This window comes from Mixophyes fleayi, chromosome 6, assembly GCF_038048845.1.
Source record: "Mixophyes fleayi isolate aMixFle1 chromosome 6, aMixFle1.hap1, whole genome shotgun sequence".
Taxonomy (NCBI): domain Eukaryota; kingdom Metazoa; phylum Chordata; class Amphibia; order Anura; family Limnodynastidae; genus Mixophyes; species Mixophyes fleayi.
In genome coordinates, this window is record NC_134407.1 from 201,413,601 (window position 1) to 201,441,204 (window position 27,604).

General features: G+C 41.6%; 1 protein-coding gene across 3 annotated transcripts in view; it reads right to left on the minus strand.

Moving 5' to 3' along the window:
- Positions 1-27,604, minus strand: part of RGS9 (regulator of G protein signaling 9) — an 82,874-nt gene that overhangs the window by 37,267 nt on the left and 18,003 nt on the right. For all 3 annotated transcript variants that reach the window (XM_075178049.1, XM_075178050.1, XM_075178051.1), the window contains exons 2-8: positions 20,190-20,286; positions 15,592-15,642; positions 9,514-9,620; positions 8,275-8,326; positions 4,616-4,674; positions 2,360-2,436; positions 1,245-1,326 (exon numbers count right to left, since the gene is read on the minus strand). In XM_075178049.1, coding sequence (XP_075034150.1) covers positions 1,245-1,326; positions 2,360-2,436; positions 4,616-4,674; positions 8,275-8,326; positions 9,514-9,620; positions 15,592-15,642; positions 20,190-20,286 — 525 coding nt within the window. The remainder of the gene's footprint in view (positions 1-1,244; positions 1,327-2,359; positions 2,437-4,615; positions 4,675-8,274; positions 8,327-9,513; positions 9,621-15,591; positions 15,643-20,189; positions 20,287-27,604) is intronic.

Consider the following 27,604-nt stretch of genomic DNA (forward strand, 5'->3'; position numbering starts at 1 on the left):
CCAGGCCTGCTCTCAAAGAGACAGTGAAGAAGTCGGCCCCTTTCCTTCCCATCAGCGTCTCCTCATTATTATCATTCTCCCTCTATCATTATCATTCTCTATTATCATTCTTTCACTATTTTAAGCTATTGCATCCTTCTGCCTCTCTCATTACCCTCTTCCACATTTTAACCTGTTCATCCCCCCCCAGCGCAGCAGAGCAGGACTGTCAACACAGTGCTCACAGAGGAACTGAAGTTCCGCTCCAGCATGTCAGACACAAGGCATTCTGGGAAATGCAGAAAGGGCAAGTGATGTTGGCGGTCACGGCAGCTAGCTATTGAGCTCTCTGGTGCACCGGGATATCACAGCCCTACTCGTAGAGCCCTATCACATAGCAACGAAGAGACAGAGCTGATTGTCTCTTTAAATAACACAATGTCATTACTTAAAGATTATTTAAGTAACGTCAGAGCGCTAATGAAATAATCAGCTCTGTGCACGCGCGGAGCTTGTTAAACGTTACTTAAGGTATAAGCAAGAGACGTTACTCAGGATGGCTAATTTGCATAGAGCAGTATTTTCCTAAGCTTTTTAACATCTCTGACTTAGTTAAGTAACTGAAGGTTCCTGTTTAACACACTTTAGAGGGTCTGGGGAATTATGCGTTGTGACAGCACAGACAACATAGCATAGCTTCTAGTTTGACAGTGGTACATTATAAACTAATATAATTTTCTTTTAAGCAGAGTTATTAACACAGAATAAAGAAAAACACAAACCTGCTGCAGGGGAGATTAATACTGATGACCTGTATCAATGTAGCAAAGTGTCTGGACTATACTTAAGTAATTGGACTGGAGAACATTGCACGTATCCAACTTATTTTCCTTGTACGTCTATGTGTAGTTCTTAACACGTTACCTATACTTTCGGACAGAACCCGTGTGTGCTGTAGGGATCTTTCCGCTGATTAAGTAGGGAGCTTGCAGTCCTGATAAATAAAGGCATGCTACAAAGATCCGTTATTGTAGGGACATTTATCTAAACTGGTGCACTGGGAGAAAAGGTGCTGTAACCCATAGCAACCATTTAGCTTTATTAATAATTTAGTGTAGTTTAGAAAATGAATTATTGATTATCTGATTGATTATCCGATCTCACTGAAACGACCGGATAGTGGAGAGAGGTGTATGTGAGATCGGTGAATAAATAAGAAAATTTTATGGGTAACATTTAGGAAAGTTTGACACTCGTCTACTCACAGGGGGTCGGTGAACCAGCCAATATGCCTTTTCCTGACAGTCCAACACTACACGGTCGGATTTCTTACGCTCCTTTCCCGCTCTGCAATAAAATAAGATTAACGTTAAATTTCAAGTTTAAGTGTATACTTATAATTGGGATAATAATCTAGCTAATATATGAAACTACTATGTGCTATTTGTAGAGTGGGAAGAACAGATTACAAATCAGCCTTCTTAGGACCATTTTGCTGAGGAGGTAAAGAACAGAGGTAATCTGATATATAAATATTGTATCTACATATTATTATTATGTATTATATTGAGCAAAAGTTCAGATTTTCCAGAGACTGCCAATTATAAAGGAGTTTGGAGTGTTGACAACATTCCATTGGTGCTCTCTGTTACCAAGGTCAATTGAGCTTAATATGAAAGAGATATATGCGTAGTGACTGTACCTGGTGATGTATTTTGAAAGAGTTATGGTGGTGTCACATGAGCTGTTCTTGCTCAGTAGATAAAAAAACAGGGGGGAAAAAAAGCCTGAATAGCTTTCTATAATCACTGAGCAGTTTCTGAGAAGTGCATAACCCCCAACATAGTCCTGGAGGTAATCGAGACAAATTTAGGTTAATGGTGGAACACACCCTCTCCCTTAAAATAGCTTTCAATTGCCGCGTGCACCTGACATCATGATAATGTCCCCGCTCACCAGGGTGAGAGGAGACAAAAATCCCAACATCCCAGGAGTTGGGACAAACGTGACAGTTGGGAGCTATGGGGGGCAGCTCAATTGTTCATGACAAACGTACAAGACAAATAACATTGACTTTTATGAAGCACTTATTTGCTTCAGCTGTTTTCCTGCTCGCCTCATTCCTGTTCATGCAGCGCTTTAAAAGCTGTCAGAGTAGGAATTCTCCCTATTTGACACCATGTAGGCAAATCCCATTTCAATTGGAAAGCACCCAACAAAAAAATAGAAAAATAACAACCCCCGTATGACACTAGCATGTTCTAACATCATTCTATTACAAGAATGTTTGATTTGTGAATCATAAGATTCTGTACAGAATGAGACTGGAATAAAGGGGTTAAGTAAGCACCCAGCTCCACCCAGCCAGAAGCCCACTTACTTGTACTGCTCTTTCGCCTGCATGATGATAAAGTCCCATTTGTGGTTAATTTTCTTATTCAAATTGCTGTAGTTTTCCTGGAACGGAAAAGAGGAAGGAAAATCTAATGAGCTTTTAAGAAAATTAGAATAAACTACAAAGTATCCAGGGAGACTACAATGATTCTGCAGATAAATATTTTGATTGATTAGCAGCTACCATTTACAGCAGGCTGAGGTTATCTATGGCCAGTGGCAGATTATCATAAGGGAGTTCAGTGTGCTCAGGATTTTAGCGTTGTAAAGGGTCCCAGATCTTCCCCTATTAAATGCTCTGGTACTTGGAAACATTGGCTTAGTGAATTGCAAAACTACGCTCGTGTGATTACACTGCAAGGGGTAAATTTATCAAGCTGCAGGTTTGAAAAAGTGGAGATGTTGCCTATAGAAACCAATCAGATTCTGGTTATCATTTATTTAGTACATTCTACAAAATGACAGCTAGAATCTGATTGGTTGCCATAGATAACATCTCCACTTTTTCAAACCTGCAGCTTGATAAATTTACCCCAGAAGGACCAACACTATGTCCAACTTACTGACTTCCCCCCTTACTATAACCTCAGCATCATAGTATAGATATTTCTTGTCTGCTCTTATTGCTGATATTTCTCTATTTTATTTCATTTTTTTATTAACCTTTGCTAAAAATATAACTAACAACAATATAATGCCCACATCTTTCTTCACTGGTACAAATATGACCTTTACAAAGGGCAAAGGGTGTTGTATATTGCAATGACCTTGGGGAGATGTTTTTGCTGTGTATTGCAAAATACTTGTAGCAAGAGGCTTGATGCATACAAATGAACACATTTGGAGAATGGGACTTGCTGTTTGTTTAAATTTACATTTCCGAGCGGTTTAGACATAGACATGTATGTGAAGTACATGGATTAATCTGCTATTTCTTGTGGCACTCTAGCTGCTGTTGAACTACAGGTCACAGCAAGCCTGCCAGTAAAGTCGATGCTAACTTTGAAACACCAGCAGCAGTGGTAGAAGTGGGAATTTAGAAGTGTAAGGTATGGAACATGTAAGTGAATAAATTTGATAATTTTACAATGAAGCAGAAGGTATACCAAACCACCATATACCAGCCCACTGACCAGGAGACTGTGCAACCCCCAAACATTGCAATCAATTTAAGGAACAAACTGACTGCAGGGTAAGAGGCTGAACCTCAGCTAGTAAGCCACAATATGAGTGATAACACAATCATACAATAAAAATACCGAGAGGACTATTTACTACATACATGCCCACTTTTAAGAGAAGTCATGTGACATGGGCTAGACTATAGAGAAGCCGAAATTCATGGCATTGAATGGAGGGGCGGAGCTTAATGATGAGATTAAGCCCCGCCCCAGCCACTCACTGCTGTGAATTTCGCCAAATTTCGGAAGTTTTGCCTACTCTTCTGGGAGTCCGTGAGGACTCCCCGAAATTCGGGAGCCTCCCGGGAATTCTGGGAGAGTAGGCAGGTATGATTTATTAAGCTGTGAAGTGCCAAAAATCCAAAGAATGCAGTTGTTTGCTCTGGAGAATGGCCGTTGCAGCGTTTCTTTCACTTTATTAAGGGTTAAAGCAGGAAAAATCAGAGAATTCTGCTGCCTTCACCTATATTACGTTGGCCAATGCAGTCCCCATAAACCTCTATGGGGACTGCGATCTGGCCAGTTTTAACCGCAAGCCTTAAAAACCCATCGCTATCTCAAGATGGCTTTTCAATGGAGGTCTCCATCGCCGCCAGAGAAAACACTGTGCATCCATCGCCTGGGTCCCTACGCGCACTATGCACATGCGCAACCTTAGTCGTAAATGTGCAATAGCCACACAAGGGGTCAATTCCCCTTTTCACCGGCAGCGTTAGGCTGCTGGTGGAGGAGTTTTTGTATCGCTTAGGAGGGGGGCTTCGCCCAGGGGAGGGCTGGTGAATTTTAGCCCGGGGTACAAGTCTCGACTCAGCAGCCTATTAGGAACATTTTAAAGGAACCGGCCCAAGGTAGCCCACTATGGGACCGGCCTGTGGGGCAGATGCCCACTGCCCTCCAGCCCAGCCTGCCCCTGGTTTCACCCCCGCACATGGTGAATACAAGCAGCAGTACATTTTGGATCTCTACGGTATGCAGTAATACAAAGTGATACTTACTGCCGCCCACTAGACACCAATGTTAAATAGGCGCCTGAGTTTGAAAATGTCATGCAGCCCTCTCACCTTTTCATACTCTTCCAGAATGCCCTTTTTACGGATATTTTTCTTTGCAAGGTAAATTGCTGGAATGAAAGTTAATCAAATTCGTTTCAGTGAATGAAAAGAACAAAACAACAACTACTGTAATGTGATAACAATCAGGATAATGTGCTGCTCTTATCTTCACGCCAACCCACACTAGAATGTCTACTGAAACTGGGTCCTCATGCTGAGAGATGGCTGAGTAGAAGTAAGGGTTATTTTAGATGTGGTAAATGAAGATGTATTTCATGTAGATATGCAGACCACAAAACTACAGAATTGAAATCCTTTATATCAGGTGAAAGTTTTCCGATTGAGAAGACTTTAGACTGTCAATCAACATATGTGATCTATATGATTAATTGCAAGTGCGGAATGCAATATGTTGGCCGCACTATAAGGTCCCTAGGGGGTGCGTTTCTTAGAACACCGACGGAATATATTGAAGAATGTAAGAACTCATACTCTATCAGCACATGTGAATTTATGTCAAGGTACTAATCTAACAGACTTATTAGTCAGAGCTATTGAACAAATTGATATTGCAAATAGAGGACGTGATAGATTTAATCTATTATGTAGCAGAGAAGCCTATTGGATTTTTAGGTTAAATACCTTGGGCCTGATTCATTAAGGATCTTAAATGAAGAGGATTCTTATTTCAGTTTCCTGGGCAAAACCATGTTACAATGCAAGGGGTGCAAATGAGTGTTCTGTTTTGCACACAAGTTAAATACTGACTGTTTTTTCATGTAGCACACAAATACTTGATAGCTTATTTGTACACTGAAATTTAAAGTTGATATGTGTGTGCTACATGAAAAAACAGTCAGTATTTAACTTGTGTGCAAAACAGAACACTCATTTGCACCCCTTGCATTGTAACATGGTTTTGTCCAGGAGACTGAAATAAGAATCCTCTTCATTTAAGATCCTTAATGAATCAGGCCCCTTATCACCATGTGGTTTAAATGATTGCATAAAACTTAATAACTTCTAGATAATTTTCCAACTATATTCCTTGAACCATGTTCATGAGCATCGTTATCCATATATTTTTGTATGTCTAAACTTTTATACTGGTTTAGGATACTTTACCTACATATTAGTATGTTTATATTGATTTTTTTGTATCTGAGTACTATTTTATTGTTTGTTTACATATAGTAGAATATTAAATCATTACATATTTATAGGATCATTGTAGAGCATTGAATATGATTTGAATAAACAGTCTGATTTTGGAAGTTAAGTAGGGCCCTATCGGGTTAACATTAGGGTGTGAGGTCTTATTAATATCCCAAGATTGGAGAACCTGAGCCATATTGACATCTATTTATCTTATTTAGGCTGTTATTTAATTAGACGTTAGATTACATGATCTTATCTATGATCTCTGTTGGTTACAAGTTATCAGCAGAAGTGATATTTATGTTATGTTTTTGAATATGCTTTTATTACATCTGTGTTTAGTTACACTGATATTAAACAGTCTGATTTGGGAAGCTAAGCAGAGCTCCATTGGGTCTTTATTAGGATGGGAGACCTTATTAGACTCCCAAGTTTGCAGAGCCCAATGTATATTAAAATATTTTATATTTGTTGAATTAGACTTTAGTCTAAGTGTTTTCTTTCGATATACATTATTATTTACATGGTTTATAATGATTATTATTATTTTATTGATAGCTACAGGGATTTTGAGTCAATATTTTCCAATGATGGTTATTGAAAACTTTTAGAAGTAATATTATGTTTAATTCCATAACATGTTTATATTTGCTGATTACGTGATTATTCATTTTTATAATGGCTTTTTGCCTATATTATACGGGATTATGGATACCGAACAGAGACCATTATTTATAAAGATGCAGGATTTCCATAAATAAGTCTAATGATTAAACCTGCAGACTCTGAAGGTCACATGACCGCTTGAGAATGAATGGGCTAATTGGATGATCCGATATCGGCCTTATGTGATAAATACCAACTCTAGTTTGGACTTGGAATCTGCTTCTTAGGAAACGGCACTTGTGCCGAGAAACGCGTCAAGCTGTTCCATATGAGCTTATGCTCTAATTCATTTGGCATCTGTGAACCCCGGGGTTAACATCCTATACTAGCGCTCACAGTACTGTGGACTACGGACCGGACACATATCCAATCAGTTCCCTATATTTGTGGACTCCACAGGCTGGATATTAAGACAAGGCTGGACTCTTCTGTAAGGGACTTTACAGCACTGGAACATATATTTGGTTATTTGCACAGGGAACTATTCAGTAATATCCGTATAGTAAGTTGTGCTGAACACCATACTGACAGCCTTTTGCTGCACACGTAGCTGTGCTTAATAATCTATTGAAGACTGGCAACATTACATCGAATTCACTACGAGGGGGATATTTACCATTCTCTCCCCTCTTTACGTGTTGGAGTTTTCGCAGATTGATAAAATTTATTACCCTGCAACCTTTTATATGTTGACACATTTTTGATTTTATTCACTATCAGAAATATCTATGTTTAATCTTTGTTATCTGCATAGCGCTAAATCTAAGCTCTAAATTCTCCTTTAGGGAGATACTTGCTATTTGTTTTTTTCATTACTGTTTTATATTCTAATTGACCCGAGGGTATATATGGCCATATTCACTACGTATTTTTTTATGTGTTTACTTTTTCAATAAATAACAATTAAGGGCTAGATTTACTAAACTGTGGGTTTGAAAAAGTTGAGATGTTGCCTATAGCAACCAATCAGATTCTAGCTGTCATTTATTTACTGCACTCTACAAAATGACAGCAAGAATCTGATTGGTTGTTATAGGCAACATCTTTTTCAAACCCGCAGTTTAGTAAATATACACCCAATTGTTTTACCAAGCGCTCCTTTTTCCCTTTTATTGTATATGTCTACTGAATCTGTCTGCTCCCTCTCATTCACATACAGCATAAAAAGCCATCTGTTTTCACACTGCTAGAATGTTTGCTAACTCTGTCTCCAACATCTCATTTGCATATGATGCCACCGGCATAAGGGAGAGATAGTAATAAAGGTAAGGTAATAGACAAATACAACAGTGGGAAGATATAAGCACAGGTATCCCTCATTTACACTCCCCCTCCCCTCATAAAGCCACCCTCACTTACCACTAGGTATGTTCTCTGCACAAAAGTACCTAACAATATTTCAATATCATATATGTCACCCTATTGCATCAGGGAATGTTTATTAATAGGAACAGAAACTTTGCATGTTAGGATTGCAGTGCAGGTTTCATATGTGCTACTTAGTAACCTGAAGAGCTTGCAATTAATTTGATGGTGCATGTATTGTAGCGACAGTTAACAATATAAACCTCGGCTATTTGGCCAGAAGGTAAAATGAGCAGTTATTGGTGTCACATGGAACAAGCACAGAAGAAACAGCAATGTCTTGCATAGTAATCATGGGAATCCTCTGCTGGTATGGGCCACTGAGACGCAATAAATGTCACATATTGTTGTAATAAACAAAGATTCTCTCCACAACCCTCCACGGTATTTGCCCCCCCTGTAAATAGAAAATCTCTCCCACTTCTGTCACTTGATATAGTAGCTGTCTTCTCCCACCCAGCACAGGACATAATACTCACCATAATCTGTGTCCTCCGCAGGCCACTGTTGTGTTGGCCAAAAATATGGTGTCTAAAAGAATGGGGGAAAAAAACAACTTTATTTTTAAATATGAGGGAAGAATAATCTCTAATAATTCCCATTACTCAATGTTAAATTCTGCATTATTATTACTGGCATAGACTGTGTGATATATTACAATTATAGTAGCTATACAAACAATATGGGACTATGTGCCGCTATATGTGAAATAATAATGAAGGTAATTGTGCCCTGGGGCAACAGCATCTCTAGCTGTACCTGACTGCAGCTTTCTTATAAAATAATCTGCACTCTATCAATACACCCCAGTAGTGTTCCCCACACTTGGAACCTGCACCCCAATCTTTATACCCAATCTGTATCCTGACACCTGGAACATTTGTCCATCATTACACGTAAATAGTATTACCAACACATGGAACCTTCACCCCCTCATTACATCACAGCAGTACCCCCCCCCCCCCCAACAGCTAGAACCCATATCCCCCCTGTTTATACCACAGTGGTATCTCCTAACACCTAGGACCCGCACCCCCCTGTTTATACCACAGTGGTATCTCCTAACACCTAGGACCCGCACCCCCATGTTTATATCACAGTGGTATCCCACAACACCTAGGACCCGCACCCCATGTTTATATCACAGTGGTATCCCTAACACCTAGGACCCGCACCCCCATGTTTATACCACAGTGGTATCTCCTAACACCTAGGACCCGCACCCCCATGTTTATATCACAGTGGTATCCCACAACACCTAGGACACGCACCCCCATGTTTATATCACAGTGGTATCCCTAACACCTTGGACCTGCACCCCCATGTTTATATCACAGTGGTATCCCTAACACCTAGGACCCGCACCCCCATGTTTATATCACAGTGGTATCCCACAACACCTAGGACACGCACCCCTGTGTTTATACCAGAGTGGTATCTCCTAACACCTAGGACCCGCACCCCCATGTTTATATCACAGTGGTATCCCCTAACACCTAGGACCCGCACCCCCATGTTTATATCACAGTGGTATCCCTAACACCTTGGACCTGCACCCCCATGTTTATACCAGAGTGGTATCCCCTAACACCTTGGACCTGCACCCCCACCTTTATACGCCAGCTGTAACCTGCCACCTGGCTCCATCCGTACCCAACAGCATTAACCCCCACAGCAGGAACCTGCCCCATCATTACAACCCAGCATAATCCCCACACCTGGAACCTGTACAGGCTGTTGTCCGGCTTCAAAATGAGGTTAGTGGGCTCCTGCAATGGATAGATGTACCCACATTTCACCATCAGATTACAGAAGTGCTGCCCCTCTGTAGAGAATGAATAACAGAGTACAGGTATTAGAAGGGCTGTAACACAACAGATAAATACATTTTACATTTTATATACCTCATAGAATAAGACAGACACACAGTCAGATCTGGCCTCCACCTCTGCTATGGAAATGGCGGAATAAAACTGGGTGGAGAACCACAGCGGTAATCCGGTGAAGTACTGTAGACCAGGCCTGTCCAACCTGCGGCCCTCCAGATGTTGTGAAACTACAAGCCCCAGCATGCTTTGCTGGTAGACAACCAGTTGATAGCTGGAAGGGCATGCTGGGACTTGTAGTTTCACAACATCTGGAGGGCCGCAGGTTGGACAGGCCTGCTGTAGAGTATGTATTTGGTGCCAAAGCTCAATAACAAAGGTGCAAAAGTTCAATTCTACAGTGCAACTGTGTCATTTTACAGGGAAGCCAAGGATTAAAAGGACAAGGTGGCATCTGAGGGGAGGTGGTGCGTCAACAGTCATAATTATTATTACCATTTACTTATATAGCTAATAGCTGATTGGTTGCTATAGGCAACATCTCCACTTTTGCAAACTCGCAGTTTAGTAAATATATCCCTTGATGTTGTCCAGCTCAATGTTCAATGTACCATTGCACGCTTCAATAAGGAGGGTAGTTTAGTCGATCTTTGTAAGTAGCTTTATTAACAAAGATGACATTAGAAATAATCAAATTTCTACAAGTACTTCTTAATGGACTGAATTTCTGATCGAGTTTGTGCCGCGAGATTTAGAATTTCAATATCTGATAAAGCCGTTCCCAAAGAATGCAAATGATGGGCAACTGGTGTAACAGAACCAATGCGTGCAGGCCATCTAGTGGTGGATATATTATGAAGTGAAGCAAGGAGATGCGCTTTCAGAATTTCCCTTTTTTTTATATACATGACCGCGTTAAACCCTCCCCTTCACTCCCCTAAAAACTCGCAAACACCAATGATTAACGCGCAGGTGCAGCGTTATCTCTTTTTCAATTGAATTGCACGAGTTTTAACGCTGCGTTAACTAAAGACCGTCTCTATAGCAGTTAAAAACCAGCGTGGTTTTTTTTTTTTTTTTTTTTAACACTGCGGGGGGAAAAAAAACAACTCACGGTCAATTGAATACCCCCCCTTAGTCTCTCTCGGTCTGTCTGTGTGTGTTAGGGAATTTAGACTGTAAGCTCTAATGGGGCAGGGACTGATGTGAGTGAGTTCTCTGTACAGCGCTGCGGAATTAGTGGCGCTATATAAATAAATGGTGATGATAAAGGTAGGGGGTGGTCCTAGTTTGGCCTTTGAAATTATGTTTCACTCTTTCCATCCCAAGTGGCTCCTCACAGCTAAGCACAGACTGATTTGCCGTTGAGGCGTACTATTCCGACAACTAGAGGTGTCCACACGTTTTCTGGTTCGCAAAAATGAGCCATAAAGGACCTTACAGAAAAAGTGCATAGAAAACAGAGCGCAGATAATGATATAGGTATTAATGGAAGTCTATCATAACTGTATGGAGAGAGAATTGCCCTAAAGTCCTTACAATCGAAATACGAATGTTATGGCTAAATATAAATATTATAAATAGAGTTGAAAGGAGCTCGGCAGACCCAGGCATTGTTTACTGAATGCGAGCTCGCACTGACACAGAACCTTACTCTTCCCTCACACAGATAGATTATATGTTGTGTTCAGGCTGGTATTCTTTAAATTAGTTTCAAAGTAAGGAGTCTGCAGATTTAGGGGTTCCTGCTTTAACAGGTAGCCACAGAGTTGCTCCCACTCCCCACAAACACACCCAGATGACCATAATAACCATAGGCCGGGCTGTGACGTCTTCACTTATCCACCCAGCACATTACTGCACACTTCCATCTTTATCCGCAATCCCGCAAACTTTATATGTACAGGGCAGATAGGCAAGAGCACCAAAAATCACATTAATAAATAGAAATATGTAATAAGGGAGCGATCTGCGTATTACCATTCTTATACAAAACGTGAGCTTTCAGCCATTCTGTGATGGAGAAGATATAACCGTCAAACACCAGAAGAACGCTGGCGGGTGACACTTTACACACAATATACCAATAACTAAGCCAAATGTATTGATATAGATATATATATATATATATATTGAGGCAGATCAACTGTGTTAAGGAAAGGACTGACGTAATTGCCGATTACACAAACAGAGATGTTGTAATGTCATGCCACAAATCTTTCCTCCAGCGCTTTGTGGTAATTAATTCTGTAGAGACGACCACAGACTGAAACTTTACAGTGAAAGTACAGTAAAAGGACATAGAAGGACTCTCTAGTGTGGAAAACACATCCAATTAAATCACTGTTACGTTAAGCGGTTGACCTACAGGTCTCCGAATATGAAGGTGGTACACAGGCAGCTGTGAGGTTAACCAATTACTGCATATTTATCACCAGAAACAAATCATTTTGTCTCTGTGATGAATTTTATTCCGACAAACGCCTGCTTTGATACTACAACTTGTAATAATTCTGCGGATATTTTTCTACAGATGGTAAATTACATTATGTACTGATGTTTTACAATGTCAAAGATTACATACATATAAGCTAATAAAAATGATACTGTATTGTCTTCGATTGATCTGTGTTTGTTACTGTACTCAGTAGGCAATATTGTATGCTCCACTATGAACTTTCTGCGGTGTGATTGTCACCTTCTGGCTGAGTGATATAACTAATCAATATCTTTAATTAGACCAGATCAGGAATTGAACGTTGTACATACTCTCTTCTTCCAGGTACAGAAGCAAAATCCATCCTTAGCAAGGCTGTGACTATGGTTATATGTCCCCCAAATTTCATAAATTGAGGGCCATGCTATACCCTTTCCTTCTGGTCTACATTTATAAATCCTGTTTCTGTTTATTGTAAAGCATTCAGCCTCCATAAGAAAGCATTGTGCAACATGCACGCTGTAGTTGGCAGAATTACGGAGCGCACGCTGGTTTTTCATGCTGCGGTTTCCTTGTTTTAACAGCCGTCAATCAAAACCCCCTGAGGTTTTCGTGTTATCGAAGTAAACGCCGATCCTTTTCTAATAAGCTAAACTGTTCTCTGCAGACAAAAGAACCTCCGAAAAAATGTGTTACAGATGAAACTCTTATGTATATTAAGCGATTTGCGTTTAATGAACGTGTTTTTGTGTCAATATTTGTTCTGCAACATTACTGAGAGAGGCCATAATGTAAACTGAAGTTTATGGATGACTGAGGGTCTGGATAAATGAGGGACAACAAGAAATCACTGTTATGCACATTTACTCTTATAAAGAAGATGTAAAGAAACATAGAAACATGTCCACCGTACAATTAATAAATCCCATTTACTGCGGGTTTCAGGTCAGGTTGCAGACAGTCAGTTTGACGTACAGACATACGCAGGTGAGACTATTCCTTCCTCCTCTCTCCTCCTTCCTGATATCGAAGCTTGCTCCCCAGAACGTACTCACCGATCGCTGATTACCCATCTGCAATGCAACGCACCATGCCATGATCGTCTCCAATAGTTCCCGCTGCTCATTTTGACACCAACATTGGTCCGATTACCGATTCCAGTCCTTAGCTACAGTTTGTGATCTAGGCCGCATGTGAAGCCGGCGACTAAATTTTACACTGAACCATACCTCGCATCCAGCCATTACCCAGTGTGTCTCACTATTAGTCCTCCGGAATCCAGACCAACTGCACCAAACTGACTCCCCAGCTTACCTCCAGATATACTCCGGTCAAAATCCAGGCTTACTCACCACCAGCAGCCTGCAAAGCAAACTTCGGCCTAGACCGCACTCCACCATCAATTGCCTTAAGTTCTCCCTCCCAAGAAGAACTCAACGGACCTGCACAATCTCATTGTGGAGCATTGACTGCCTTATTCTGATCTAGAAAGCAACCCACTGATAAGGCTGGACTTTTGAGGACTCATCTCCATGCTATAGAACCCCACTACAATCTTGGGCAAAAATATTTACAGATTTTTCTAATAATCTATCCACAATATTCTCTTCCAGTCATCCACCTTTCAATGTTTGTGTTTTTTTGCCCATTTTAACCTTTGTTTCCTATTTGCCAGCTTCAAATATGGCTTTTTCTTTGCGACTCTGCCTGTAAGACCAACATTCCGGAGTCATCTTTTTACTGTTCCAGAAGACACTGGTATTTGGTGTGTACTATTTAAGGAACCCACCAACTCATGACCTGTAAATCATCTGTTTCTCAAACTGCAGACTCCAATGTACTTATCCGTCTTGTGCAGTTGTGTACCTGGCCTTTGGCTTCTGTTTCCATCCTGGTTAAGTCTAGTTTGCTCTTTTCACTCAAGTACTCAAGTAATACCTTTGTATGAAATCTTCAGTATCTTGGCAATCTGACACACAGAATAGCCTTCAGTTCTCAAAACAACAATAGACTGACCTGTTTCTTGAGGAGGCTGTTTTGTTTATCCCATTTCTGAACCCAGAAATAGGACACTGGAGTAATGCCTGCTAAAAATGGGGCTTTGCAATCATATGTAAATAATACATTACAAATCAGTCATTTCAAGCAGTAATCGTAATTTGCAATATTAGTAATGTCTTAATTATATTTTTAAATCAAGTTAACGGTAGCCTAACGTGATAAAAAAAAAAGCCAAACGTTGCATGCATACATATATATATATATATATATATATATATATATATATATATATACATATGTGCCAACATTTCACACACATTCTGCCTCATATATAAACTACACATTGATGGAATTATGTAACTTCTACCCGCGAACATCACAAAGCACCATCACTCACTATCACATTTTGTACAGCTCACTCTGCAGGATACACCATGAGTATTTTCCACACTGAACTGATGTAGCATCTTTACAATAGGTGCACGATATCAAAGAGACATGAAAAAAAAAAAGAGTTTGCCAAAAAACGTGGCTCTTGTTGCCTTTAGATTTTCACGAAAACCCATAAATTTAAGGAGTAAGATGGTGCCATCAGAGACGTACCTTAAAATGTTAGCGTCTGACGGCTAGGGGCGGCGGCAAATTTCCTTCTTGTCCCAATTTTATCCAAATTTGTACCTAAAATATTCATAAACTGTGCCCCCTTTCAGCGTTGCGCCCTGTGCAGTCGCCCTTCTTGCACAGCCCCAGTCACAGCCCTGGGTGGCATAGCAGAGGTGGTGCACTAGGACGATTGGTGGGTGTTCTCCGCCAAGTACATGGTTGGCATACTGTCGCGCCTTGTTGTGCGGAGCACGGCAGAAATGTGATTGCATTTTGTGCAATAAGATTATTGAAAGGAGATATAGAGGGGAAAAAGGCCTAATTTTAAGGGTGTCCTCTGTGGAGCAGCACACAGCTATTTCCAATGCGCAAAAGGAGTCAATTTTTGTACCAACTCTGGCAAAGGTCCGGTCTTGTCCTAAAGTTTCCTGCAGAGGTGTCTCTGCGGAGAGTAGTGTGCAGATGGCGGACCGTCTAGGTCAGTGTTGGCTAACCTGTGACACTCCAGGTGTTGTGAAACTACAAGTCCCAGCATACCCTTCCAGCAATAAGCTGCTATATACTGGCAAAGCATGCTGGGACTTGTAGTTTCACAACCACCTGGAATGTCACAGGTTAGCCAACAGTGGTCTAAGTGAAACCAAGGTGATTTGCTCAGTGCATCCAGTGCGCTCATAAATGAGATCCTGTGGCTATAATGCCAATTGACCTTATCTAAGATATCTAATCTATCTAGTATATGCACAGATACAGAAAGTGGTTTTATCTATGCAGAAATTTAGCTGTGCAACTAAAGAAAAATAAACCCTATTTGCAGTATAACTAGGATATATTTTAGATAAAAAGTGACTTGGTGCAGTATGGAGAAAACAAACTTTGGTTCAAGATCCGGTTTTAACCCTCAATGCGCAGTTATTTATTCAACCTACCTTCATCTGTAAACTGCAGCCTCTGTATAATCCATTCCAGGATATCATGTCCTGCAGGATAAACAGATATTAAGGAATTAGTGTTAAATGCAGTTGCCAGGTTCGGCAGATGCCATCTCAATTGTACAGGAAATAAAGTATATAACTTGTAGTCCTACTTAGCCTGTAGCAATACAGCATGCTGAGGAATTCTGAATAGCAAAGATTAGAGTGTGTCCACGTTTGAGATATACACTGGTGTTGTGAAACTACAAATCCCAGCATACCTTGCCAGCTATCGGCGACCTATCTGCTGGCAAAGCATGCTGGGACTTGTAGTTACACAACACCTGGAGCGCCACAGGTTGACCAGGCCTGCTGCAGAACAATTAGGGAGCATATATAAAAATTGGTGCACAGAAAAACAGGTGCTGTAACCCACTTCAACCTATTAAATCATTTTCATTGTATGATTTGTACTATAAAAGGGACTTCGACTTTTTACCTCGTTATAAATAACCACCAGTACTTGTTAACGAAATCGGTTGAACGCTTTCCAAGAGAAACGATTTCTCCCAATGACACACAATGTTCTACTCCTGTTTTCCTCCTGCCGCTGCAGTAACACCACAATATCACAAGGAGTTATTGAGATTGTGCAGGGTTGTGAAGCTCTAAACTCTGACAGCGGCTGTCCTACAGCTTCTGTGACAAATTAGGATATTTCACAGCAATATATCAGTAAAGTAGAGTAGTTGTCACTAGTGCAGTTGGATTACAGATCAAGAGGACGTCAGAGCGTTGTCTACAGACTGATATAACATAAGTGGAAGTGGCCGGTTATGTTATTATTTGGGTAAGGCACCTGTGGGGAAGGGAGGGGAGACAGGGTGACAAAGGTCTCGGATGATAAAGCCATCTGCACTCAAGGACTAGATATAAGAAGAGATTGCTGGGTGTGAGTGAAAAGATAAGCTTTTAATTTGATCTATTTACAGACGTCTTGTAGCTCCAGCTCCTTCTGACAGACTCACTGATCAATGAAAGGTCACACAAGGTCATTCTACCCTCAGTCTATTCTCTCAGTCTCAATTGTCCATCCATGTTTGCATCACTTAAACACAGCCTGCCCAGTTTGCAATCTACTTTCAGCTACTGATTAATCAATTGAGCCATCCACAAGGGCACCCCGTTCTCTCCCACCTACCTCTCTTGCATCATTGGGCTCAAATATAAGGGGCATTTAAACCCGGAAATGTCGTATATGAGGCATTAAGGCAAAACATGTTTGGTATTTTCCTGATTAGTACATGTTGCATTGCTATAAAGTGAAGTTTTATTAAGCAGTTTTCCCCTCCATCAAATAAATATAAGTCATAATTTTTGGATGGAGCAGAACTGACCTTGCCAGAGGCGGCGGAGGTGACAGATATACACGCTGTATTGTAATGCTTAATTTCATTTGCAAGCATGGTAATGATTAATCTCATTAATATGTATATGCACTGCAGCTCCACCTTGACTCTTTGGCTGCTCCCTCCAGGAGAAGACCGCGCAAAGTGACAGCAATGAGTGGAAATTAGACATTTTTCCTTCATATTTGTCTTTAAACATAAACCTCTAAACTTGCTGACGTTTGGTACATCACATATCAAGCAAATGTCAGTGTTGCTTTTATGGTCTATGGAGAGCTATTCAGTGGCCTTTCTGTGTTATTCGGTAAATAGATGTGAACGCAAATGTCACATTAAATGAGGAGCCCTGACGTGGCCTATGGCTATGTCTACGGGGAACATAGTCCAGTCTCTGATAATTCCCTAGCCAGAAAAGGTCAATTACAAAGCTGCACCAATACCTGCATCACAAGGGCAGATAAGTGATATCATGAACATGGTTTTGAGTCTTTTTATACCTTGACTAGCAGGCCAAGATGGGCATTGAGTGCAAGGGTGCAAAATTTAGCATCTTATAATGGGAGACAAATTACATTTAACTTAAAACATATCTTGAAATATATTTTTAATGTGAGCTGCCCTTTATAGAATCGAAACAAATGTGTATGATCAGATGGGATGTCAGCTGATATGTACAGTTTGTCGGAGGTTGTGCGGGGGAGTGTCTAGCTAAGGAGGAGCCTGCTTTACATGGATATTCCGTATTCCGTGACCTCCTCCTGGGCAGGTACCGGAATGTCTATACCAGATACCTGCCCATGACTTGCAACAGCAAACATGGCTCTGTCCATGGCTGGCCAGGGGTGGAGGGTGGAGAAAGTTCAAAGAGAGATTACAAGTTTAGAAATCAATCAAAAACATAAGTTTTCTTTTCTGCTTTTTTACACTGCAGATCACTTATTTTCGCAATAAGTACACAAATCACAGGCCCTCTTTAAGCCAAGTATTTCTGAAGAACAAACTTCAGAGTGAAAATAATGAAAACAACCAGCATTATTAATCAAAAGCTCATTTCATGTGCTTTAATTATGCATGTGTTCTATGCATTCATAAATATGAATATACATCATGCTGCGTTCAGTCTACACCAAAGACATTAAAGTTTAACCCCATGACTAGCAGAATCATTTAGGTCCCTCTTTGGAACCTCTGAACCGTCAAAGCTTGCTGCAACATCCCGCATTTGGCGGCAGTGCTTATGGGGCTGCCCATAGTCCTGATGTTTGCCTAGTTATGTGCCCATGATTTCACTCCTCTCTTGTCTAGCTGCACAATGTGTTGTGTTTGCTGATGTCAGTAGACACTGGGTTTCACGGGTCAGCTCAGTGCACACTATCGCGTTATATTGAGATTTTGTAGTGTGTCCCAATGATTTGTATTGTGACTACCGTTCAAGACCATCCTAAAAGCCATTCGAAATGCCTGCCATCTGTTACTTTCTGTCACCAACCTGGCCTGTCTTGGATAATGCCTGTCTATCTCATACTTGCCAACTCTCCCTGAATATCAGGGAGACTCCCAGAAATAGGGGTGATCTCCCTCACTCCCTGAAGAGTTTAGTATTCTCCCTGATGCTGAGCCAGTACAAGACGTGGTTGGCTTCGCCATCTGTGGCATGATGACACAGTTCAGAAATTGTATCCTATGTCCATGTATTGATGCCTATGGAGGTGGCCATTTTTATGGAGACCAAGATTTAATCAAAGACTGACAGGTAAGACAACATGACTTCAGTAATGGAGACAGAAATGTAAAAGACACTTAATTCTCTAGAGATTCATTAGCTGCTTTAACGCATAGTTGCCTACTCTCCCGGAATGTCCAGGAGACTTCCGCATTTCAGGGAGACCTCCCGGGAGAGCAGGGCAACCTCCCGGTTCTCGCCCCTGCAATTAATAAGTGGTGGGGCTTAATGACGCAAATATCGCGCCATCTTGTAATTTGCCAAAATTGTCACAATCGTTTAGGGGGCGGGGCCAAAATGATGCAATTCATCAAGCCCTGCCCCCGCATGCCTATCTCCCCCGGGATCTCCCTAAAGCCAACAAGTTGGCAAGTATGGTCTATCTATGATCCTGATTTCTGGCTTGTTTAACTTTAAACCTTTACTGCCAGTGCCAATCTTTGGCCTGTATTACCCACTGCCTTCATAGTCATACCCATCCTAAGTTTGCTGCTATGTTGTGAGTATGGGGCTACAACCTGTGGATGCCTTGCCGGGTCCCTGGTGAAATGCAGTCAGCCATTAGACTCCATGTCCCAGTTAGGCTAACAATCAATCTCTATCAATGCAACAAATCTACAACACCAAGAGCCTGAATATCCAATGACTAGGCTGCAGCCTAGGGCACAGGGATTTTTGGGGGCGCAATATTTTAGGGGAATGACAGGGAGATCTATACTCTGAAAGTCATTTTAAAATATAAGAGAATAGTTGCTCCCCAAAGTAAAAATATGAAAGAAAATGTTAAGGTTGTAATCTTTACATAATCCTATGGTAAAGACTGAAGACAATAAGTTATCCTTGGGCGGGCACCTGAACAGAAGTGAGTAGGCGAGACAAGACTGGCAGGTTCTGGCATGACAGCCCCCTCCCCCTTCGCATCATCACCCTCAGTAGCGCCCCGTTGGCGTGGACAGCGACGGGGTGCTATGAGCGTATTATCCTAGGGCGGCCTGAACCTTTACTCAGGCCCTGACCACATCTCCCTATGTCTGTGAATTGGAAGACTCACCTGCCTGCTATCCAGTTACACCATTTTGTCCCTTTTAAAAATTAGATATGTAGAGATCCCTGGAAAATACACGACTTGCCATTCCTGGCGAAACTAATGCTGAGGATCCCAGGAAAGGAAGCAATCGAGGTTCAGCTAGAAAGTTAAGAGTTAAAATTGTGCCTGGGGTGAATATCCCCCATAAAATTAAGTCTTTCTTAAGTGATATTTATTCCAAAAATATTTTTTTATTCACAATCCTGAAAAAAGTTATATAGAGAGATTAGGAAACTATAACTGCAGCTCAGACACCTATCTACCAAATGTTCTTCTTTCTGACCCAAATCTCCTGCACTTTTGTCCCACAAAGTTCCTATTTCAAGTCTGATGTAAAGATCTGCATGAATAAAATCATTAACTGGTTCCAAAAAGGACTGCAATGATAGGATACCTGTGATGGCATGAGGAATAGTGGTGATCATCAGCCTCTGTGTGTGCATCTTAATGCCGGTCTCCATGTCCTGCATCTCTAGTAACAGAGCTTCGATCTGAAAGACACAACACAACAGATTCCTCTCAAGTTGTCTTACAATGAAACACGTTAGGATATTGTGGACATTTGTACTGAAGGAGGACGTATTCAAACAACTTACAGAGACAGGAAAAGACAGCAAAGCATCCTTGCTAAAGATTTTATCTATCGGTGGATCCGCCGAAGTCTTATAAAATCACATTATCGCCATCAATCGTGATATTGAGATTGGATTATGTTGTATACCAGCCTTGATTGGGCAGCAGATGACGGAGAAAGCGACTCAACTCAAATTATAATAGATATTCCTAATGAGGTGACCACTATCAGATCGGGTGCCTATACCAGTATCAAAGAGAGTCATGACCACAACATGGATTGGTTTTAGCTACTATAAGGGTTTATGCAGATATTTTGTTTTCAATAGTTTGACTGTCAAGCTAAATAAATGAGAATTGTCTTTATGACTACTATAAATCCTCTACAGTTGTTTATTATTATTTTTCCTTATAATAATTTACTTCTTTAGGCATCTTGTGTCAGTTTTATATATTGATGCATCGAACTCTTAAGCACTGTTCTTTCCTATCTTGTATATCCCAGACAGCTGGCTCTGCTGTGCACAAAATTTGCTCTCACTTTTAAAAGGGCAAATTTGCCCCTGACATATGAGAAATTCATATTTTTCAATAAGTTCAATAAAAAAAAACAATTTCAGTCAATATTAAAGTGAAACTAAAAGCTAAAATAATATTTTGGTATCTTATGGAGAAGTGTGAACGGAATTATCTTGTCTTTCTGTGAAGCTCAGAATAAAAACACCTTTCAGAATTATGCCAAAATACAGGGATATAGCATTAAGCATAGCACCCAACAGGGCTGTTCCTGGCAGCTGGGCAGGGGGTGTGGCCACGTTGCGAAAGGGGGACTGTCCGTGATGCGATGGGGATGTGACCACGCCCCCAGACGTAAAGCGCTAGGCTGCTCATGACACACCTCCCTTCCCCCAACATTCCCACCCACGGGACAAACATGAGACCTAATATCGGGATTGTCCCGCTGAAATCAGGACAGTTGAGAGGTATGCATTAAGTAGATCAGTTTTTAGAAAAAAAACATAGAATTAACACTAACTTTTTGCGTTCAGTTTGGAGGTATAAACATGAAATTCACAAAGTCTATTTGTGAAAAAGCGCTTGTGAAACCGGGGTTAAAGTTTTAATTGCTAGTGGAAGGTTTATTTTTTGCAGGCCTGGGGAAATCACATCTATGATAAACGACAGGGTCCAAATGTCCAACAGTCGAGGGATCATATACAAAAACCCTATATATAATAATACATAATGTTGCTTTTTATATTATATAAACCAAAACAAACCCCATTTTTTCACTGATGACTGTAGATCCCAAATAATTAACCTTGAACCCACGACTAATCCTGCTGACAGCAGGTGCTTGTGACTGGGAAATGAGCTGACCTTATGCCAGTCTTCAGGAACTGTACAGTGGATTTAAACTAACAAAAGGTCCGCTCTCCACGGGTAGTAATTACACCTAGAATGGACAACAGCTAATAAATACAGAAGGGGTGTAGGAACCCCATGATTTCTGCTGGGTGGGCAAAAACTGTGTTTAGCCCCCACATGAACTTCTACATAAAAGCCTTCATGCTACTTTCTGCAGTCCTGGTATCTGTTCTAAGCTTGCAAAACTTTTTTTGATTATAGACTGTCTTAGTATAACTGCCAAATGTTCTTTAATATAGATTGCCTTAGTATAGATTAGATACAGATTGATTGATTTGTTTATTTTAAAAACCTCTTAAGTGTTCCTTTCATAAACAATTCATAAATAACCTGTATTTATATAAACCACTTTACATTTCATGCGGTAATAATACCAGTAACAAACAATCTGAATTTATAGCACAGACCATAACCAGTGACGCAGTGACTATATATTAGGCTGTCAAAGAAATCTGAATAAAAACTAGGTTAAGAACTATGAAAAATGTAAATTTTTAAGATGAAGAACTGAATTTATCTATCTTTCTAACAGCTATTGCACTACTTGGTAAATAATATTAATAATAATATTTATTTAATATTGTATAAGTACATTTTATAGTAAAATAAACAATGAAACTGGGGTTGGCCAACCCCTGAAACACTGACAAAAATGAACAAACGATTGGGAGTCTTTGTATAGCTACAGTCACTGTTACAACTGTTGTAAAACAAGATACCAAGCGCGAGAAAAAGGGTCTCCAAACCCTACAGTAGTCCTTGACCTTTTGCCTCCCCCCCATGAAAATCTCCATTCCTACCTATACCCCTGCATACAGTTGTATGACAGTTTGTTGGGAGCTGTAGTGTCACAAATTCAACAGCAGAATTAAAGTCAAACTATCATTGTCATTTAAAAGCTTTTTTCTTCCAATATATCTGCCCTCCTTATCTTCAGGGCTACTCCCCACTATCCTGATAACTGCTCTTCACCCTAATAGTCAACACAATCCCTATATGCACTTATCTGTTCCTCTGCTTGTCTTCCTCTGCCCACGCCCAAACTCTCTTCAGATCCTTCCTTGCCCACCGCCACCTCCTTGATCACTGGGACCTGTAGTTTTCAGTGGCCCCATGTGCACTCACAGAGCAATACCGTATCTACATATACAACTGCATGTAACAGGTTTCATGGTTATGGGAAATGGGCCCTGTACACTTGTCTGACAATGGCCCAGCTAGACCTGAGTAGGGGCTCTATGGGATACAGGAGAGACCCCTCTCTCAGGACTTTACTGCTTTCATCTAGAAGTCAATGTGCTTTATATCTCCAGATGGTGATAGCACAGAACATGGAACAAAAAGCTTAATTTATTTCAAGAATACCTTTTTTTTAACTATGTTATATATTTTTAAACATTTTTATTTTATTTAGTTACTTTAGAAAGTGGAACAGGAAGACCAAGTACAGGCTCCCAGTTCCACAACGCATGTGTAAACTGGCAAATCCAAATCACGGACACGTAGATGGACGCGGGACTGTCTGGCGAAGCGGTTAGACTCCTTTGCCAGCCAGAATCAGCGGGAAGTGGAGCATCATTCGTCTGCCCCAGCAATATTTTATTAGTAGACTGCAGCAATACAATATTTTCTATCAATGCGATAAGGCTTTTATTACGTTTTTCTGCCATGAGTAAAGTTTTTCTTGTTTTTTTGTGAAGTTTTTGCGAGATTGTGCAGAATTCTTTATGTGCTAATGTACAGTACTATTTTCTAATGAGATATATATGTCCTTTTTTTACACAAAAGATAAAATGTTTAATACACAAAAGATAATGATGTTTTGCGATTGTTCAGAAAAAACAAGCCATGGTCGCTTCTGTACCAATCTATCATTGAGTGTTTGTGGTGGGCAAGGAGTTCCCCAAATCTGTCCTTGGTGTTTTTGATCCCGGACAATCCCCCCTGCAGCCACAAGTCAAGATTTGGGTGGAAGCACAAGCCGTGAACAAGGATAGTTGCCTACTCTCCAGGAATGTCCGGGAGACAGGGGCGGGCTGGGCCGGGGGGCAGGGGGGCATCGGTCCCCCGGGCCACTCTGTCTGACCCCTGTTCGGGCCGCCCCGTGAATGCACGTTTTCTTTAATATTTACCTGTGGCCGCATCACAAAACAAGCGATGCGGCCGCGACAGAGCACAGGCGGCCGCATCACATGACAGGCGATGCGGCCGCGTCATCAATGACACGGCCGCATCGCCTGTCATGTGATGCGGCCGCCTGTGCGCCCCCCAGGCTGACATTTGCCAGCCCGCGCCTGAGACTCCCACATTTTTGGGAGCTCTCCCGGACTCCCGGGAGAGCAGGACAACCTTCCGCTTCCTGCCCTGTTCGTTGCTGAAGTGGATGGGGACGGGGCTAATTGTGGCATCCAGGCCCCACCCCATGCTGTAATTGGTCAATATTGGTATACTCTAACATGGGGCATGGCCAGGATGATGCGATCCGCGTGACCACACCCACAGGATGCAGCTGCTTTGGAGATCTCCAAAGTTGGCGTGTATGACTATATTATATCATACTTGCCTACTTTTGGCTGGCTCCCTCCAGGAGATCACTGAAGAGGGGTGTAGGGGGTGGGCGAAATGGGGCGGGGCTTCGTGAATCGCGTCATTTTAGCCCCACCCCTAATGATGTAATTCCTTTTTGGGCCTTTTTACAGTGGTAAAGAGACCCAAAGCAGGAATTACGTCACTGAGGCGGGGCCAACATGCTCCATGCCAGCTCTGATGCGGGAGAAATGCCAGCCCTCCCGGGATTCCGAGAAACCTACCCAGAATTCGGGAGTCTCCCAGACATTCCGGGAGAGTTAGCATGTATGTATCATATGCACCATTTATATCAGAGCAGTGAAAGCAGTGTTACAGTTCATAAACACCACTATCTGCTCTCGGCATGTAAATCAATTATAAGTACCTACTAATTCTTATCATACGATATAAATCAGATCATTATTTAGGGCATTACGGTAAATTTGAATGGGCGATAACTACTAACGGCCAGTGTGTGCACTCATCTTCCGGACATACTAAACAGGCCCTAACAATGTGGGAAAAAATAACAAGGCTGACGATCTTGTGTACCAAATTGCCAGATGTCATCTAATTTGGCCACCTAAAAAAGACATCATGTTTCTCTGCTTTCTGGACTACTGATAAATGTGGTAGATTAGATTGCCAGTACTGGTTATCAGGGAGATAACGCCTTTTCCTGCTAGTATAGCACTCAGGTTAAAGACTGTAAAAAGTCATCTAGGTGCAGTACAGTGTAACAACACACACACACACACACATACAATTTCCCTGAGAGGGAAGAGGAGCTAAATGGATTTCCCATCTAGGTGCAGTACAGTGTAAACACACACACACACACACACACACACACACACACACACACACACAATTTCCCTGAGAGGGACGAGAAGCTAAATGGATTTCCCATGTATAATTTATGCTCCATGTTCCCTTCACACCTAACCCACTTCTTACAAGTGAGTAGACCGCTGCGCTCCACTGAGGGGGCGTAATCCTTTGAAAGGGCAAGGCATCTGCAATTCAAATCTTTGCCATAAAGTCTAGTACAATGGTAAGACACAGGGAAAAATAATTGTTTGGCATTTAGAATCTGTTGGGTTTATAAAAAGAATTCTTTGGAAAATGGTAATTGTGACTACCCCACATCTCTGCTCTGCGTGTGGTAATTAATGGAGATGCTTGCAGGGCACAAGGTTGGGAATATTAATCATATCCATGAGTCTCTAGAGGTCGGCATGTTCTAAAAAACAAACAAAGCAAAGCAGCTAACCAAGACTGTTGTGTTTTTACTTATTGCTGGCGATGTGGTAATGTCAGCAGCTAGAAATAATAATTTAGAGTATATCTGTCACCTACACACAGTGGAGGCAGTAAGTTTGTGGACTGAACCTATATTTGTAACCAATGACATCACTGAGAATGCAGCCTATCACTTCACTAGGACCCAGTGACATCACAGAGAATGCAGCCTATCACTTCACTAGGACCAGGTGACATCACTGAGAATGCAGCCTATCACTTCACTAGGACCAGGTGACATCACTGAGAATGCAGCCTATTACTTCACTAGAACCCAGTGACATCACTGAGAATGCAGCCTATCCCTTCACTAGAACCCAGTGACATCACAGAGAATGCAGTCTATCACTTCACTAGGACCAGGTGACATCACTGAGAATGCAGCCTATTACTTCACTAGAACCCAGTGACATCACAGAGAATGCAGCCTATCCCTTCACTAGGACCCAGTGACATCACAGAGAATGCAGCCTATCACTTCACTAGGACCCAGTGACATCACTGAGAATGCAGCCTATTACTTCACTAGAACCCAGTGACATCACAGAGAATGCAGCCTATCCCTTCACTAGGACCCAGTGACATCACAGAGAATGCAGCCTATTACTTCACTAGAACCCAGTGACATCACAGAGAATGCAGCCTATCCCTTCACTAGGACCCAGTGATATCACAGAGAATGCAGCCTATCCCTTCACTAGAACCCAGTGACATCACAGAGAATGCAGCCTATCACTTCACTAGGACCCAGTGACATCCCAGAGAATGCAGCCTATCACTTCACTAGAACCCAGTGACATCACATAGTATGCAGGATATCACTTCACTAGGACCCATTGACATCACAGAGAATGCAGCCTATCACTACACTAGAACCCAGAGACATCACTGAGAATGCAGCCTATCCCTTCACTAGAACCCAGTGACATCACAGGAATGCAGTCTATCACTTCACTAGGACCCAGTGACATTACAGGAATGCAGTCTATCACTTCACTAGGACCCATTGACATCACAGAGAATGCAGCCTATCACTTCACTAGGACCCAGTGACATCACAGAGAATGCAGTCTATCCCTTCACTAGGACCCAGTGACATCACAGGAATGCAGTCTATCACTTCACTAGGACCAGGTGACATCACTGAGAATGCAGCCTATCCCTTCACTAGGACCCAGTGACATCACTGAGAATGCAGCCTATCCCTTCACTAGAACCCAGTGACATCACAGGAATGCAGTCTATCACTTCACTAGGACCAGGTGACATCACTGAGAATGCAGCCTATTACTTCACTAGAACCCAGTGACATCACAGAGAATGCAGCCTATCCCTTCACTAGGACCCAGTGACATCACAGAGAATGCAGCCTATCACTTCACTAGGACCCAGTGACATCACTGAGAATGCAGCCTATTACTTCACTAGAACCCAGTGACATCACAGAGAATGCAGCCTATCCCTTCACTAGGACCCAGTGACATCACAGAGAATGCAGCCTATTACTTCACTAGAACCCAGTGACATCACAGAGAATGCAGCCTATCCCTTCACTAGGACCCAGTGATATCACAGAGAATGCAGCCTATCCCTTCACTAGAACCCAGTGACATCACAGAGAATGCAGCCTATCACTTCACTAGGACCCAGTGACATCCCAGAGAATGCAGCCTATCACTTCACTAGAACCCAGTGACATCACATAGTATGCAGGATATCACTTCACTAGGACCCATTGACATCACAGAGAATGCAGCCTATCCCTTCACTAGGACCCAGTGACATCACAGAGAATGCAGCCTATCCCTTCACTAGGACCCAGTGACATCACTGAGAATGCAGCCTATCACTTCACTAGGACCCAGTGACATCACTGAGAATGCAGCCTATCACTTCACTAGGACCCAGTGACATCACAGAGAATGCAGTCTATCCCTT